General features: G+C 38.1%; 2 protein-coding genes across 15 annotated transcripts in view; both read right to left on the bottom strand.

The window, feature by feature from the left end:
* afap1 (actin filament associated protein 1) overlaps positions 1-7,168 on the bottom strand; it is a 40,694-nt gene extending 33,526 nt beyond the window's left edge. The window contains exon 1 of the mRNA XM_043229450.1: positions 7,016-7,168. Coding sequence (XP_043085385.1) covers positions 7,016-7,037 — 22 coding nt within the window. The 5' untranslated portion in view covers positions 7,038-7,168. The remainder of the gene's footprint in view (positions 1-7,015) is intronic.
* A 668-nt stretch (positions 7,169-7,836) lies between these two features.
* Positions 7,837-15,941, bottom strand: part of ablim2 (actin binding LIM protein family, member 2) — a 51,089-nt gene continuing 42,984 nt past the window's right edge. For all 14 annotated transcript variants that reach the window (XM_043229429.1, XM_043229433.1, XM_043229430.1 and 11 more), the window contains 6 exons: positions 15,569-15,674; positions 15,062-15,120; positions 13,923-13,980; positions 13,789-13,796; positions 12,070-12,150; positions 7,837-10,752 (listed from right to left, as the gene is read on the bottom strand). In XM_043229429.1, the coding sequence (XP_043085364.1) occupies positions 10,639-10,752; positions 12,070-12,150; positions 13,789-13,796; positions 13,923-13,980; positions 15,062-15,120; positions 15,569-15,674 (426 nt within the window). In that variant the 3' untranslated portion in view covers positions 7,837-10,638. The remainder of the gene's footprint in view (positions 10,753-12,069; positions 12,151-13,788; positions 13,797-13,922; positions 13,981-15,061; positions 15,121-15,568; positions 15,675-15,941) is intronic.

The following is a 15,941-nucleotide window of genomic DNA, read 5'->3' as shown; positions in this document are numbered from 1 at the left end:
GGAAGGGAGGAGAAGGAGAAAAAAGGGAAGAATGTGGAAAACCTTTACTTCACCTGTCATACACAAATTACCAAAACTTGCCCTTACTGTCAGGAAGTGGGTCAATCAGCTTCAAATATCCAGCAGTCCAACAAATATTGACACTGATCTGGGTCATCAACTTTAACACTAATAAAAAAGATGCCTTGTTAGAAAAAATTATGGTTACATATTGGGAGGTAGTATGTTTTTCAACACTGATTACAAAAGCAACCATTTTAAAAAATGATGGGCAAAGCTCATTTATAAAATCTGTGTATTTGTTTTTTATTTATTATATATTTTTATGTTACATATGTGTATGTTTTACATTGTGTCTCTTTATGTGTTGCTTTATGTAGTGTAGCTGTAGCATGTACAGACAGCCTATCATTCCTGTCTATCAGTTTTGTGTTTTGTAAACTTGGTAAAATTATACTCATTATTCTCTCTGAAGACAGCATATGAGGTGTAGGCTTTGTGCGCAGCCATTGGTGGTACTGCAAAGGACCACTGAGGAGAGAGGGATGATGGAAATAACATTCCAAAGAAACATCTGCAGAGCTTCAAGTGTAAAAGTGCTGAATGACAGCAGCAACAAACAACTATCATACACTCAAAGAAAAGAAAGAGGGAGTATAGAACAGAAGATAAGAAAGGCTGAGTGTTGGTAAAATCTCACAAAACTCACAATAATATTCACTAAAATAAAATTTTGACTCTTATAGATTAATGTGATGTTGATATGTGAAATCTAAGCTTATAATCAGAATTTTCACACAGTTTTAAATCCAAATAATGCTGGCGTCTCTAATATGTATATATCCTATTCTCTGCATCTCTAAAAATTTCTCATTTTAAAATGGCATAACCATTTACTCACTCTGCTTCCTAATCCAATCCTGCTGTTAGCTGGACAATGTACGAGGGTGTTTATGATCTAATGCAGCAAATGCCTGTGTGCTGTTTAATCCATAAAGGAATGCCATGATCTTTACAGAGTTTTGCAGTGGAAACTTTGTACGATTTATAGGACTAAAGGTAGAAGCTGCTAAAGGTTACAATAATTATATATGAAGTGAACTCATACAAACACACACATTCAAACGCTGGCAATGGGCCACTCCTCTACAGAATTTCCTCTGGATCAAATGAACCACCTGTTTCAACACAAAATATTGCATATCACCACTGAAGATTGCTGTCTTTGGAAGAGGCACAATTTCATCTACAGAAGTGTCATGTGCAGGTGACACTACTACAGTAAAAGCAGCTTGGTTACATTAGGAAACATGCTGTGAGAACCAACCAGGAGCTAAACTTCATAAAACATTCTTAAAAATAAATTTCCTGCTTATTTTTCCCCCACCCAGCAACCAAACCAAATCAAACTTGACACCAAGCAGCCTTAAAAGCACTAGTGTGAAAGCATACTAAGCTTGAAGTTTCAGTATGTATAGCCTTTGGGATTTGTGTGGGTGTGTCAAGGGTGAAATACAGGGGACGTATTCCCATAAATAATAGCACCTTGACATCAACCTTCATGTACAGTACAATAAATTTTAAAGGACAGGTCTGGAGGCCTCGGCAAACATCTCTGTGTGCTTAAAAATGTTCATAATGAAGAGCACTTACATTTTCCAGAACGCGACCAGAACTTGAACGTCACCTTTAGAGCACATACTGAACACCTGGTTATTTTACCAGCAGATCTACACAAGCACATCCATTTACTAAAGAAAAGCCTGAAACCACTTTTCCAAAAAACAAGTGAAAACAAGTCTTGGCTAAAATCCAAACTAAGCATTTTACCCAAATACCCAAAAGGCCTTCATCATCACCCTAAAAATCATTCTCCCCTACTAAAAATAAATTGGAATTGATGGAAAATGGGTTAAAATAACATGCAAAAGGTGGAAAAGCACAAAAAGAAATGTGTGAGTTTGATTGTGTGCGCACACCAATACAAGCATACCACCTGAGCGTTGAAATATATGCACTTCCTTTAAGATTCATAACCTAAAGACTGATTCACTTTTACTCCCCTTCTGACCTGCCACAGGAAGTGACATAATCTATTAGTCACTGTCCCCTTGAACTAAAGAGTGATTAGTACAAAGTGGGCCTCCTCCTTTCCATCACATTGTTGTTGGGATTTTGTGCAGTACAGTGAATGTGTGTGTTTTTATTCCTGTCTCTATTCATCTGGCAAATCAAAATGAATGCAGGAAATAGGCAACGACAGACACAAAATAGGCACGAAAAAGGCATGCCAAGCTGCAGAGAGAAGAGAAATTACTGTAGAAAGATGAGAGAGCTGCCTCAAGGTCTAAATACCAGTGCTTACAAATACACCTGCAAGATCAAACCCAAAAACACAGATGGTGTGTGTTTTCAGAACAGAAGGAATTTGGCTAAAGACGGAAAGAAAGAATTCAAGTAGGTCAGCTGTTTTAGGGAGATACAGATAAAACAGGAAAATTTGATTGCCTATGTTTAATCATTTTTAGTTATTGTTAACAATTAACAACACCAGTTGGAAGATGATTATATTAGATTAGGTTTGTTTAATCGCCTACAAAAGCTACAAACTGAAAGCTTGTCTGTGTTCTTATATTCACTTTCACTAGAGAATTATTGCACATTTGGACTGTTTCATAAGCAGAGCTTCGAGACTGTTGGTTTTTTTAAACTTTTACATGCATGCCTGAAGATTTTTTATTTGATTATTGGTCCATTTTTGAGGAAATTGTCAGGTAAGAGTCAGTCAAACAGTAAATGTCAGGAATCTAAAAAAACAACCAACAAATCACTACAGGTTCTTGAAAGCCTAAACTAGCTCAGCTCCTTAAAGCTCCAAACAATTACAGCATACTGTGCATTAATTATTTATGCTAACAGTTCTAGCATCTGTTAGCTATAAAACAAGCCTTTACAGAAAGACTGTTACCTTGGCTGCAACAACACACCCTAAACACAAAATACTTAACCAGAGTTTCCACCCGGCAAATAACACCAACCACATCAGTCTAATCAGATTCCTCTTTGCCTGTGATGTGGTCAAGAGTGTTAAGAGCCACAGCAACCTTCATCTTCTGTATATCTGCCACAGTTTCCACACCTTCCTCTGTAATTTCCCTTATTTTCCCTCTTTCACTTTCCCCGTCACACACAACGAAACATAGTGGAAACAAATAACAGTAAACCTTTACCTTAAATGATTCAGAGATATTCAATGATGAAAGCAGGAGAAAAACTAACAACTAAAGCTAAAGCTTTCTAAAGAAAATGAGGCATCAGCTTTCTCAGACAGTGACTCAGACAGAGGTCTCAAGTTCAGCTTGGTTTACAGCAGACAATCTTAGTCTACACACACACACACACACACATATACTCAGATCTGAAGTACAAGCACCTTCTTTGTGAACACAAACACACTGGAGTATGCAGAGTTTGACGAAAAAGAAAAAGAGCAAAGCTACATCTTCCCTCTGGCTATGTCTCAGTGTAAAACCCTAATGGGACAACCTCCAAAGCCGAAGAAGAGCCAAAAGGCATGCAACACCACTTTTTCATGTTTTCCTTTAAAGACCTGCCACTCCAGTCCAGTCATGTTACAGAGCCGTTGGCAGTATGGGTAACTGACAGCTCCAGAGAGACGTCTAGCGCAGCTGTTTGTGTAAATACAAGAACTTTATATTCATTAATAAAACAATATTTTTCCACCCGTTTAACATAGGAATTTGTATATCGTTTTAATCATTGTCACGTGCTTCATATTGAGTTTAAGCACTTGTTTGGACAAAAATCTGGGTAGTGAAAGTCATCCAAGAAGAGATCATACGTAAGTTTTAAAGGTGCAGTGTGTCATGCGGACAACTAGTGGTTGAAATGGGTACTACAGTCCAATTTCAAAATATTGGATAGAGCTGTTTGTCCCGCCCACTCCAGGAACACACGATTGGAATGAGCATAATTTACAGTGGAATGCGACAAGTCTTACACTGGAAGATGATGGGTTGATTAATCCATGTTTTACCAATCTCTGTCCCAGTTCTTTTGCTGGCTTCCATTGCTCAATAGGTGTTTTCTCCATACTGGCAACCCAGGGTGTTGAAATACTACTGGGTTTAACTCACAGAACAAAACAAAGAGCGCTGCAGAATAACTGGCTGTAGTATGTTTTTCAGACAATCAAGTATGTATGAATTTAGCATGTTTCATAATTATCTACACACATTTTATGGTATTTTTATGCTTTAGTACAGTCAAAAAATGCATACAGCACCTTTAAATGTGTATATCTCCTTTCAAAGTTTTCATGAAAAAAAAAGTTGTATGCTTTTATAACAGCTTTTTGTACAGCAAAAAAAAAATGAAAGTGACATTCATGTAAAACGGTCATGCCCGCTCTTACGTTAAACATAAGGTGGCTGGCTTGAAAGTAACATACATTGACTGGAAAGCCAAAAAACATATTTTGATCTCATGGGGTCTTTAAGACGGAGTCAGTGGGTTTTATGTGTCCTCAAAGGGCCTTTCAGCTCACATAAACAAAACCGAAGAGTATATAAAAGGTTTAATGAGACAAAGACAAGAGCCCAACTGGTAGAGCAAAGCGCTTGCAACTTCAAGGTCATGGATTTTATTCCCAAACAAGGTGTGTGCTTAATGTAAAAATGTAACAATGCATTTTGCGTTTCCTTACCTTATCAATAAAATTTCAACTGTCCACGCATTTCAAGTCTTTCCATAAACCACATCTTTTCATAGGAATCAGTGTCAGAGGTCAGGAAGTGGTTTGGTATTGAGTAAAACAGACAAAGAATCGGCAGCTGTACACAGCTGTATGTGACACACACACACGCTCACACAATTAAACTACATACTGCACCCAGAGGCAGATTGATATAAACCCACTGGAGACTTGTCTATGAAAACTATCCTAAGGCACAGACCGCTAGACTAGAGCTACAAGAAAAGGGGAAAAAAAGCCTGGAACTTGAACAAGTCAGACTGCTATAAAAGAGAAAACTATACTGTGTATTATCGCTGCATTTTCCCCATCAAACAAACATCCAGAAAACATCTAAATGTGCTTTTTCTTCAGTAAATTAAACAGCACCAGTCATCCATCTTCACCAGTGGCCTTTCTGCTTCTCACACAAATGCTGCAACAATGCAGGGCCAGATGTGCACTGGTAATGATGTCACTGCATCAGCAATCAGACTTCTGACCACATGTACAGACCAGTCATCAAGCTATCAGAGAAAACATCAAACTCCCACCTACTGAGGCCATGCAACACTAAGCTATACTGGCATTTAGCTCTTGGATGACCTCACTTTGTGTGGTTACAAAATTCTTGAAATAAAGTGTAAATGAACAAGCTTGCACATGCTATGCTACCATAATAAGGGTGCAACTCACGCTTTTTCTCCTTAAATGGAATTAAATTCATCTAGTTCTGAAAAAAAAAAGAAGTTTAGTGGTTCATGGTTTAAAAAAGGTGTTCGTTCTCTGTCAGATCGACACGAAGCGGCCAGTAACATCAGGATTTACTTGAGAATCGAAGGAAATTGTATTTTTAAAGGGCGGGATTCACTAGGGAAAAGGTATTTTGTTTCTGCTCTGATTAGGAAACAGAACATCCTGAATTGAACCTCCTGTTTGCATGATACAAATTCTGGTGAAAGATCAGCCGAAAGCAGATAAGCGGGTCAAATTAGGCTCCAATTATTCAAAGCAGGGATTAGAAGATAACAAAAGTTCACAAAATATGTATACGACTGCTTTTTTTCTCATCCATCTCCACCAATGGCCTCTCTCCTTCTTGTGCAAATGCTGGAAATTTTGGTGAAAGTTCAGCCAAAAGCAGATGAGCAGGTCAAGTTAGGCTCCATCGCCCATTTTACCAGATGGCCCTTGAACAACATCCCTCAAAGCGCTTGGTCACACCCTTCTAAACTCTACACTGGCGACTGATCAAAGATGCCGAGCTTTGTCCACAGGCTTATCTTTGTTTTTGCAAATGATTATATTTCTAGCCAAGAAGTCCAAGAACTCAGTTTACCCAAACCCAACCTGTTCCAGTCAATTATTTCTTATTTTCTTTACCTGGTTTGATTGTTTTGAGACAGTCTGGACAATGAGATATGAGACGCGACTGCTCTGGTGGCTTTTTAAGTTTTGTTTTCTATCACCTCAGAGCCAGAGCCAGTAAAGCGAACAATAGACATTGTTGGTTATTCCTGGAGTAAACTGAACTGAAGATGAAAACACTTTCACACGGTCCCAAATTCTTGATATAAACAGCCACTCCTAATAAACATCCCTTTGAACTTGCAAAACACCTGAGACAAACCTTCTAAAAAAAATAGGGTAAACCTAACACTGAAATCTTGATAGAGTCATAGAGATGTAATTACGATGCTGTCAGTGATAACTATGCTTCATATAAACTACAAAACATAATCCAGATTCCCTTTCCCGGTGCTTTAAGAGTCATCCCGCTGCATTGTATCAAATTAATTGGATTTGTTCTTCATAATTTAGCTTTTCACCTCTCTCAGCCCCTCCCCCTCTGTACAATCAGAGACTGGGGCTCGAGACGCCAGCTGATCCCTGCAGGCTCGTGCTATTCAACAAGAGCCCCCCACATTCATCAGGATGCCTCGTGCTTCTTTGTGCTCAGCCTCAGCTCCAAAAGAAGAAAAGGGTCGATGGCAGCTCCAAACAAAAATGACAAATAGGCCTAATAACGCAGGACGACAAATTCAAAGCTCTTTTATGTTATTATTAGCATTTGTGAATAAATAAACAACAGAAAGTAAGCCTATCACACTCGCGTTAATGTTTTCCGAGCAGCGCTTGTCCTTAAGAAACCCCAGTGTGCTGAAATCGACAAATTAAGGAAACATCTTATGGATGTCCAAGACTCTTTCACAACACATGAATAGAGACAACTGTCAAAGAACTGTAACAGTGGCATCTTACCTTCTCCGTTATTTTCCGTCATAACTTTACCGCAAGGTGATGGACCTGCCCGGTATCCGCGTGCACTTGATAACTGCCACCTCTGTTGTTCCTCTGGCCTGCGTGAGCTTCTTCAGATTCATATCTGCGCTGCAGGGACCGCTCACGCTGTCAAATCGGCCCGAGATTGACAACCGTGCGGGCCAATCCGGCAGCGCGCTACTAAAAATCCAACCAATAGCAGAACTGGGAGGCGGTCACATTTGCGAACCGGGTAAGTTAGATCGAGGAGCGTTGGAAGATATTTCCTGAGACACCAGTGTTTCAGGAGTTTAGGACACAGGATAGGACACATGCTTTTTCGATAAGTGCTTTATTTCCTGTTTGGGTTTGTGTATGCTGTATAATTTTTTTTTCTTCCCAAGGCATTGTTAGAGGCCAGTGTTTTCTGCCGTAGCTGTGCAAAGATTTGATTTCACAACAGTATAATAGCTGTTAAACTATATCTTGTTGTGATTTTAAAACCCGTATTTAACCTCAGAATCATCTCTGTCTGCTAAAGTCTGATTTTGTGGCGGCTGTACTTTGAAATTAATTCAAGAAAAGAAGGATTTTGAGTGATGATACTACTGTAAGGACAAACCTGCCTGCTTTAAATGTTTGAAAATAGTATCTGTCCACCTCAGTCTGTCTGATTCAAAATCTTTCCAGAAAAAAACTAAACTGATCTGAAAAAGTGAAGTAGCTTTATTTAGATGGATACCCATTTATCCATGCATCCATCCATCCATCCATCCATCCATGTCTGTCTCAGCAACTTTATTTACAGAAAAAAACACGAGTTGAAGTAGCTGTTTTTATTGAGATGAATATCAATATTTCTTGCAAAGCAACTCAAAGACACTGTGAATGAAATGGGTGCATTTACATTTCCCAAACTCATTACTTTGCACAGTCAGAACAACATTACAATCACAGTTATACGCAGTAGTTAGTTTGCATACTAGCACAACACCACACGCACCCAATGGAAAACCCAATAATGTCGCATTACCTCATGATAACACAAAGACGACTTCAAAAGAATGTCTCTTAAACTTCCTAGGTATAAAATAATACATTTTTGCGAATGCAGTCGGACCCAGGCACAAACTCTCTTCATATGTTATAGTAGCAAAAGTAGGAAAGCAGCTCTCAAAACTGTTGGGTCAGAGTTCTCTGGGGTCACAGTCCTACATCTGCTTTCATCCAGACACACACAGAAGAAAAACAAATTTTGAAATGATTCCCAAAAGCAAACCATATTTTTAGAAAACAGAAATGCAGACATGACCTCCCTGTTTAGTCTCCACTTGGGTCTGAAAGTTAGATGATCGAACACGCACTGATCTGGACTCACCTAGTCTGAACTATTGGACTGCCGAACTCTCGGGCTAACAGCACTCACACCCACACACGAGCGTGTTTCTACAGCTGTTCAAATAAGACTAACACATTCGTCCTCTGCAGCTCAACATGGTTCTTCTGGGAAGGCTCCCACCTACGCACTCAGACCAAAACACGTTCGTGTGTTTCAGACGAGCTTTACTGTACTGTATTTTCCCCAAAACAACAGATTTTGGCATGACCAACGAAGGCTGAAATTTACTGCATGAAAAATGTCACATTATGACCCTGAAGAACGAGATAAGCACACGCACACACACACACAGTTAGTTAGAAACACCATACTTTCACAATCAGCGAAGTAAAACAATCTGAGTTTCCCTGCTGAGCAGTTAAAAAAAAATCTAAAGATGCCTTGATATTGTACAAGATATAGGCACATTTTACACATGGTTATCATTATTTAGAACTTAGTTTACTGAATGTGGCGGTGTTTCTAACAGTTCCAGATTTCTGACATTTTTATGTAATGTATTCATGTAATTAAAAGGACAAAATACCTTTTTTTTTGCAAATTTCACTGGCATAAGAGGAAGAACCTAGAACAGACATGGTACGACTTAAGAATGTGTCTGAAGAAACAAAACAATCCCTCAATAACTTTAAGATCTCAAATCAAACAACATGTCCACTATGAAGTCATTACATGATGCCTCTAGTAAATGCAGTGCATGCCTACAGGGTGACATGATAAGTGTAACAGACATTAATATCAATATACTGCACACATTTATTAACAATAAAAAAAAAAAGCAGAAGAAAAACAATCATATTTGGGTTTCAAATGAAGCGCCACTGAACTGCATGCTTTATTAAGTGTCGTGTTGTATTAGTTTTGCTAATTGCTACAGAATCTGTTAACTTTGGCATGGCTCCATGCTAAAGTCAATGTTGCAATTATTCGCAAATGGAAAATAAAGTATCTGGCAAACATCTGTATGAAAAAAAACTGCATACAAAAATAAGGGTTTACTCTGCCTTGAGCACTTGCATTTGTGTGGATTAAAACAATAAGAATGCTTGAGTTTATGACCATATGTATTATGCACAATATATATGGAGAGAGTATGTGAAGTCCAGATATCAGTTTAGAACAACTCTAAATGTCTTATTGAATAACTGATCTCATGATAAATTGCACATTGACCTGAAAAACAAATACATAATATAACACAAAAGCTATGCATTGTTCCAGCTGTTTGCACTCACAGTCATTCAGCAACAGTAAAGATTATTAAACATATCGACTAACACGGTGTCCTAACCAGGCGCAATACGACGAGTTCGAAAACGGATGCATAACGTGACGAAATCAATGAGATGTACAGTTCTGAGGAGCCAATGAGATTTCACAGTGGGCGGGGCTAACCAGCATGACGTCGTGTTGTGTCCTGTTGCTCTTTGCTTTTCACGATCGAGGTTGGTTAGGACAAAAAAAAAAAATGACATGGAGGTTTTTTTTCTTGTCGTTTTATTGCGTCGCGTCTGGTTAGGTCACGTGTAAGGTGCTTTGTTGACTTCTCGCTCCGATTGAGTCTTTGGCCTGGTCATGCTAAAGCCATGGACGAATGAGCTTCCATAAAGCTGATATTACATGATAGATATTACAGTCCAAGCAGTGGCTGAGTATCATGTCGAGGAGGTAAGAAGAGGAACAGGCAGGAAGAGACACAATATGAGCAGACGAGGACAAGACCAAAACGTTGGACAACATTCACTGCAGTCAAAAATAAAGACAAAGGGAAGTGGGAAAATGGATATTGTTACATAGCAAAAAGACACAAGTAGAGCTGGTTGGCCATGTTTCTCAACGGTATAAAATGTAAAGAAAGTGGCTTATATCAATATTGAGTGCTTTTTCCACAAAGAGAGAATACAATGCAGTAATCACAAAGACAGCGGAGGGAGCAAGATCAAAGACAATCGAAGAGATAAACAAGGTGGAGAACTTAGTTCTGACTCTCCGACATCAGAGTAACATTCAGACCACGTGGTGCAGAGTTCACGAACAAAGCTTGGTGGCAAACAGCGTTGTGAAAGCGCTCCCTCTTCCTCAGGCGTGAGATGGGATGACAGTAGCTATGCAGCAGAACGGAGGTGCATATATATTTCTCTCACACTCATCCTCCATGCACAAAGGATGGACGAGAAGAGGTTTTCTCTTTATCTTTGTTTTCCTTCAAGCGATTCGTCAGGATTTAAAACAAGCGGGCCTTCTTCTTAAGGTCATTTTTCTTCCACAAGGCCAAACGGTCAAACTGTTCAATGGTCATCCCAAATACGTTGTAGAAGTCCTCAGGTGACAGGTGCCTCTGAAATTATAAGAATTACAATAAATGTGGTTAACTGAATTTAAAAACTTTACGAATCAATTTTGATAACTGGAGTGTTTAAGAGGGAAAGAAACTGAATAGAGACCTAAATAGGGATAAAATATATTCTGAAATGTTCAGACTGCTATCACTTTAAAGCATGCAGAATAGCTCCATGATATAGTCATCCTTCTATGAAGGCCTAAAATAACACTGTCAAGCAGCTAATCAGAACGAACCCAAAGGACTTCTGCCAGGATTTTAAGCACTGTTTATTCTGCTAACAATATCTAATTGGCACAAATGTCATTACAGATTAAAGACAGAGCACAAAAAAAAAAAAAAAAATACAATATTGACAATAATTACAACCATCTACGAGCATGTGTCACCTAAAGCTTGCAATGGTTGAGGACATTCATTGCCTTTAGCACAATCAGGATTACGAGCACCACTGGGGGGGGGCTGTGAAAGTTGCCAGGCTTTCAAGCCTATGACCTCAATTTTGGTTTAAACCATTCCAGAATGGATCTGTATAAATCTTTATTCTTTTATTCCCTGTCTTATGTGGTACTGTAACACTCGCAGATGTGTGGATATCTTGAACGTCTCCAAAAAGCTGCTGAAATCACCATCTTTGGAAAGTTTTGGGTGTCGCAAGTCAAACCGTGCTCAATTCAAACAGATGTGACAAGGGCCTCATACATCAGGACAACAGTCATATGATGGCAAACACACACACACACATTTTCAAATATTGCAATTTTAACCACAGTGATTCCAAAATAACAGTTATAGGGAGTGGGATCAGTAAATCAACATCTCTCATAACTCATGCTGAAGTTAAAGTGAGCCAGACATTTCTCTTCCCTTTTCCATTTAAACCCACTAATAACACTGACACAATGTGCAGGAACATTGAGGATATATTATGTTTTGGCCGTGGGCAAGTGGACTGTAGTCCATCAAAGCCATAACCCCAAACACTCATACACGCAAACATTCACAACTCTTCACCCGGCTGCCTTCTTGAAGGACTTTGATCAAGATTAATGCTGACAAAAATAATAATTAAACAGAAATAAGCCAACCCATGCTCCATATTAAAAAGATGACAACTGTATTTAAATGTCAATCATTATAAAGTATAACTTAATCATAACTTGAGATGTTCCAAAGTGCAATCAATTAAAAATGTGCAGTATTCACACCAAACAAAACCACTGAGCAATCATCTTCAGCATATGACAAAGTATTATTCAGCAAACGGACCACAGAAAGAAGCAAAGAGATGGACAAAACAAAATAAAATATTACCTCCAGTCTGGTGCGGTCCACATCCCGTGGTAGTTTTACTCGGACTCTGTGGGTCACAGCTAGCATGTCATAGGGATAGACCTGCAGCATACGTGCATGTTAAATACATCAAATTACACAGATGCACACATAAGAGATTTTATGGCGTTAATACATTTGTTACAAAATATATTTATTTAAAATTAATGCTGTTTTTTTGAAGTCTTGAGCACCAAACCAGCATATAAAAAGATAAGGATTACGTGACCCAGTTGTACAGGTGCCGTTATAATTATTTATTGCACAAAAATGCATTCAAGCATTTAAATTTGTTATTGGATGATATGGGCCCAGTAATATTTAACATTATTGAAATGCTGCATAAATGGGCTGATTGGTAAATTAAAAGAGTCATATGATGCAATCTCAAGTTTTTCTTTCTCTTTGGAGTGTTACAAGCTGTCAGTCCACAGATAAGTAAAGACAAGAAACTAAAGCTTCAAAACCAAAGAGATATTCTTTATAAAAGTTACGACTTGTCCACATCCTCCTAAAACGGCTTGTTTAAACACAGCCCCACTTCTCTACTTCACTATGTGGGTTTCTTTTCACAACACTTTTCTGTCACATTTTCGGCCAATCACAACGCACTGGATAATCAGAGCACGCCTCACTTTTTTGGAACGATGAGCTTTGTACAAATTGACCAAAGTGGGGCATACAATAATGTACAGTATGTGGAAAAATAATGTTTTTTTGAAACTTAAACCACATAAACACATTGCATTACACCAAATACACAAAACAATGTTCTTTTAGGCAACATCATATGACCCCTTTAACAATTGTTTCTAAATATCAAAAATAAATAAAAAATTAAAAACACAAAATCTACTACTGCAAGTGAATCTGTATTTAAAGGGATAGTTGAAATAAAAAAAAATAAATACTGTTGTTAATTACTCATTAACTAATGTTACTCCATACTTGTAAGACTTTGTTCATCTCCAGAATACAAATAAGATTTCTTTGCACACCCTGCATAGACAGTAATGCACCTGACATGTTCAAGATCCAGAAAGCTAGAAAAGACATTGTTATAATAGTTTGTGTGTTATCAGTTGTTGAAGCATAATGGTATGAAGCCACAATAATACTTTTTGTGCACAAAGTCATTTATTTATTCAACAATTTCTTCTCTCCCTTGACACGCTTGTGCATTCTGCTTATAAACAAGGCACCACAGATCTGGATCATATGTCAGAAGGCCGGCTCCTGCGTTAGTAATATGCCTTGAGCATACAACTTTTGTGGTACTCTCGTGAATGCACGCTGAAGACTGACATGAAAAGAGAAGAAATTGTTGAACTGCTGAAGTTATTTTCGTAACAAACTTTTCAACATGGACCATTTTAACAATGTCTCTATTATGTATCTGTGTTGCTATCTATGCAGGGTTATCAAAAATATCTTAATTTGTGTTTTGAAGATGAATGGTCTTGTGGGTTTGAAATTGATTTTTATCTTTATCCCTTTAATGCCGTCTGGGTTTTTTTTTTTTTTTTTTTTTTTTTTTTTAGAATAGCTGTATTTGATGGTTTCCTTTCCATTTAGTTTTCTCTCTGATCAGAACTGTCCAGCCACCTATTTTGGACTCTTTGGAAAATGACTGTTCTACCAAACGGTAAAACTGATAGACGTGAAAAGCTGCAGCATTCCGTTATACACGCTAGAACTCACCTTGTACTCTGAGAAGCATGGGAAAACAGGAAAGAGATTCAAAAAAGAGAAAGACAAAGACAAAACATAAGCGTTAATCTTTGTACGGTAAAAAAGGCAATTTGTCCATTTTTCTATGCAAGTTTAAATCTCACCTCTCATTCCACTCCAGGATGAGTCATGATCGCCATCATCCTCACCGAGATCAGCCGCCTGGTACAGTAAGAAGCAATGCATGACAAAACGTAGCATATTTACAGTTATATACAGAGTACATTTATTCACCAGTAGAATGCATGGAAATATCAAAACAATAGATGGCCGTTTTTTCAACTACAGGCACATTCGTGTCCCAAAGGAAAAGGTTTCAGCATGTGTTTTTAAGAAGCTTACTAGAAAAGTTCCACCATGGCTTCATTATTTATTTTTGCTACTATCAAAAGAGAGTAACAATATCATGTACGAACAAAGCGGCTGCTGTAACTGTGAAAGTTTTTCTTTCATTTCCTGAGGTTAAAGGTTAAAGTCTAGCACAGACAGAGGCTTGAATCCTTGCGGCTGGAGCTTGCCGGTGGATTTGGTTATAAATATTCATCTCTGACCAGCTCTCCATTTCACATGCCTTTGCAAACGATTGTGGAAAATAAAGGCGAAACATTACACTAAGTCAGACCAGATTACACATAAAGCATTGGTAATATTTATAATATTTTCAAGTAGTTTTTTTTTTTTTTTTTTTATCCAGATACAAAGAACTGTTGCAAAATACTGCCACCTAGTGTGCAGGAGAAGCTTTCAAAGAAAGTTTCTCAAAGAAATAGAAAACGCTGCCAACACGAGATAAAAGATCTGAATCAGATTTTATTAAAGAGCGTGCCGTGGAAGCACATCTTGCTCTTCGATACAGAGGATACTCCACTAAGGGAGCCAGATTTCAAGATCAAAGCCGAACATGGAAAACAGCCAGAGGGTGGGAATAAGACACACTTCTAACTGCACGCAAGCACAGACACACCCTCTGAGCATTATAGCTTCCTCAGCTAAATCTCTACACTAACTGATCTGTGACTGTGTTTCCTGATGTGCGCAATTACAACAGCCCTCTGTGTCCCAGCAGCTGGGTTTGACAAATCCAACTAGGATCAAACAACATTCTTCACTGCTGAGAGAGCGAATGACAGCATTTGTGACCACAGCTCACATATACTCCCAAAAATCACACACAGATGGTGTGTTAAAAGGTTTGTGGGGTGCTGTGTTTGTGCGCAGCTATCATAAGGCTTATAAGGTTTACCTTGTATATGCCGTTCCGCCCATATCCTGGCAGCGAAGCAGACTTATTGTATGGAAAGTCTGTAAAACAGAGAATTTAGAACGATTTATAGCACTTTGCACTTTAGCATCATGTTCTAGGGGAGGACAGGCAGAGACAATTTAAAAGGAGGATATGAAAAATTAATTTAAAAAAAATGGACAGAAAAAAAAAGTACCACTCAGTATTAATATGGCAGCTGTAGGAAAGAAAGCTCAGCCTTTTATTTAAAATCAAATTTGTGTTTATTCTCAACAGGGTATGCTAATTAACTTCACCAGCCTGTTTTTAATCACAAGTTTTAACAATAATCATAATTATTATTTTTTAGGCTAGTCAAGTTAATTTGCATGTCCTTTTCGGAGTAAACGCAAAGATGGTTTAAACTTAAATGCGGTTGCTGTCAGATTTCATTGAAAATAGCTGCTCTGAAATGTTAGCATGATGACCACTGAGTGAACTGGCATGACTTTAAAGAAGGCTACTCACTGGGTTGAGACATATCAGTGGGTAAGCTGTGGGTGGAGGTCCTGGGGTCCAGATCTGGAGACTGTCCATCTATTTCACTCTTCAGGTTCATCCAACTTGTTCTGGTCTATTGCCAAACAAAATCAAGAAATACAATCAAATTAATAATCTAATGGAAAAATGGAAAACATAGATTTGCTTACATATATCAATTGTGCACTTTTCTTTAAGAGTATACTTTTTGTATTTGCAGACACTTGTGTACTTACTGAGAGTATACTTTCATGACTTCTACATGAAGTAGATTTGTAAAAAGCAAACTTTTAATGCCATTATGCCATTAAGTACAACTATTTTGACATTGACTAACATACTAAAGCACATGTAAAGTACT

This window comes from Puntigrus tetrazona, unplaced genomic scaffold, assembly GCF_018831695.1.
Source record: "Puntigrus tetrazona isolate hp1 unplaced genomic scaffold, ASM1883169v1 S000000005, whole genome shotgun sequence".
NCBI lineage: Eukaryota > Metazoa > Chordata > Actinopteri > Cypriniformes > Cyprinidae > Puntigrus > Puntigrus tetrazona.
The sequence above is the reverse complement of the archived record's forward strand: the minus strand, read 5'-3'. Positions and strand labels throughout refer to the sequence as shown.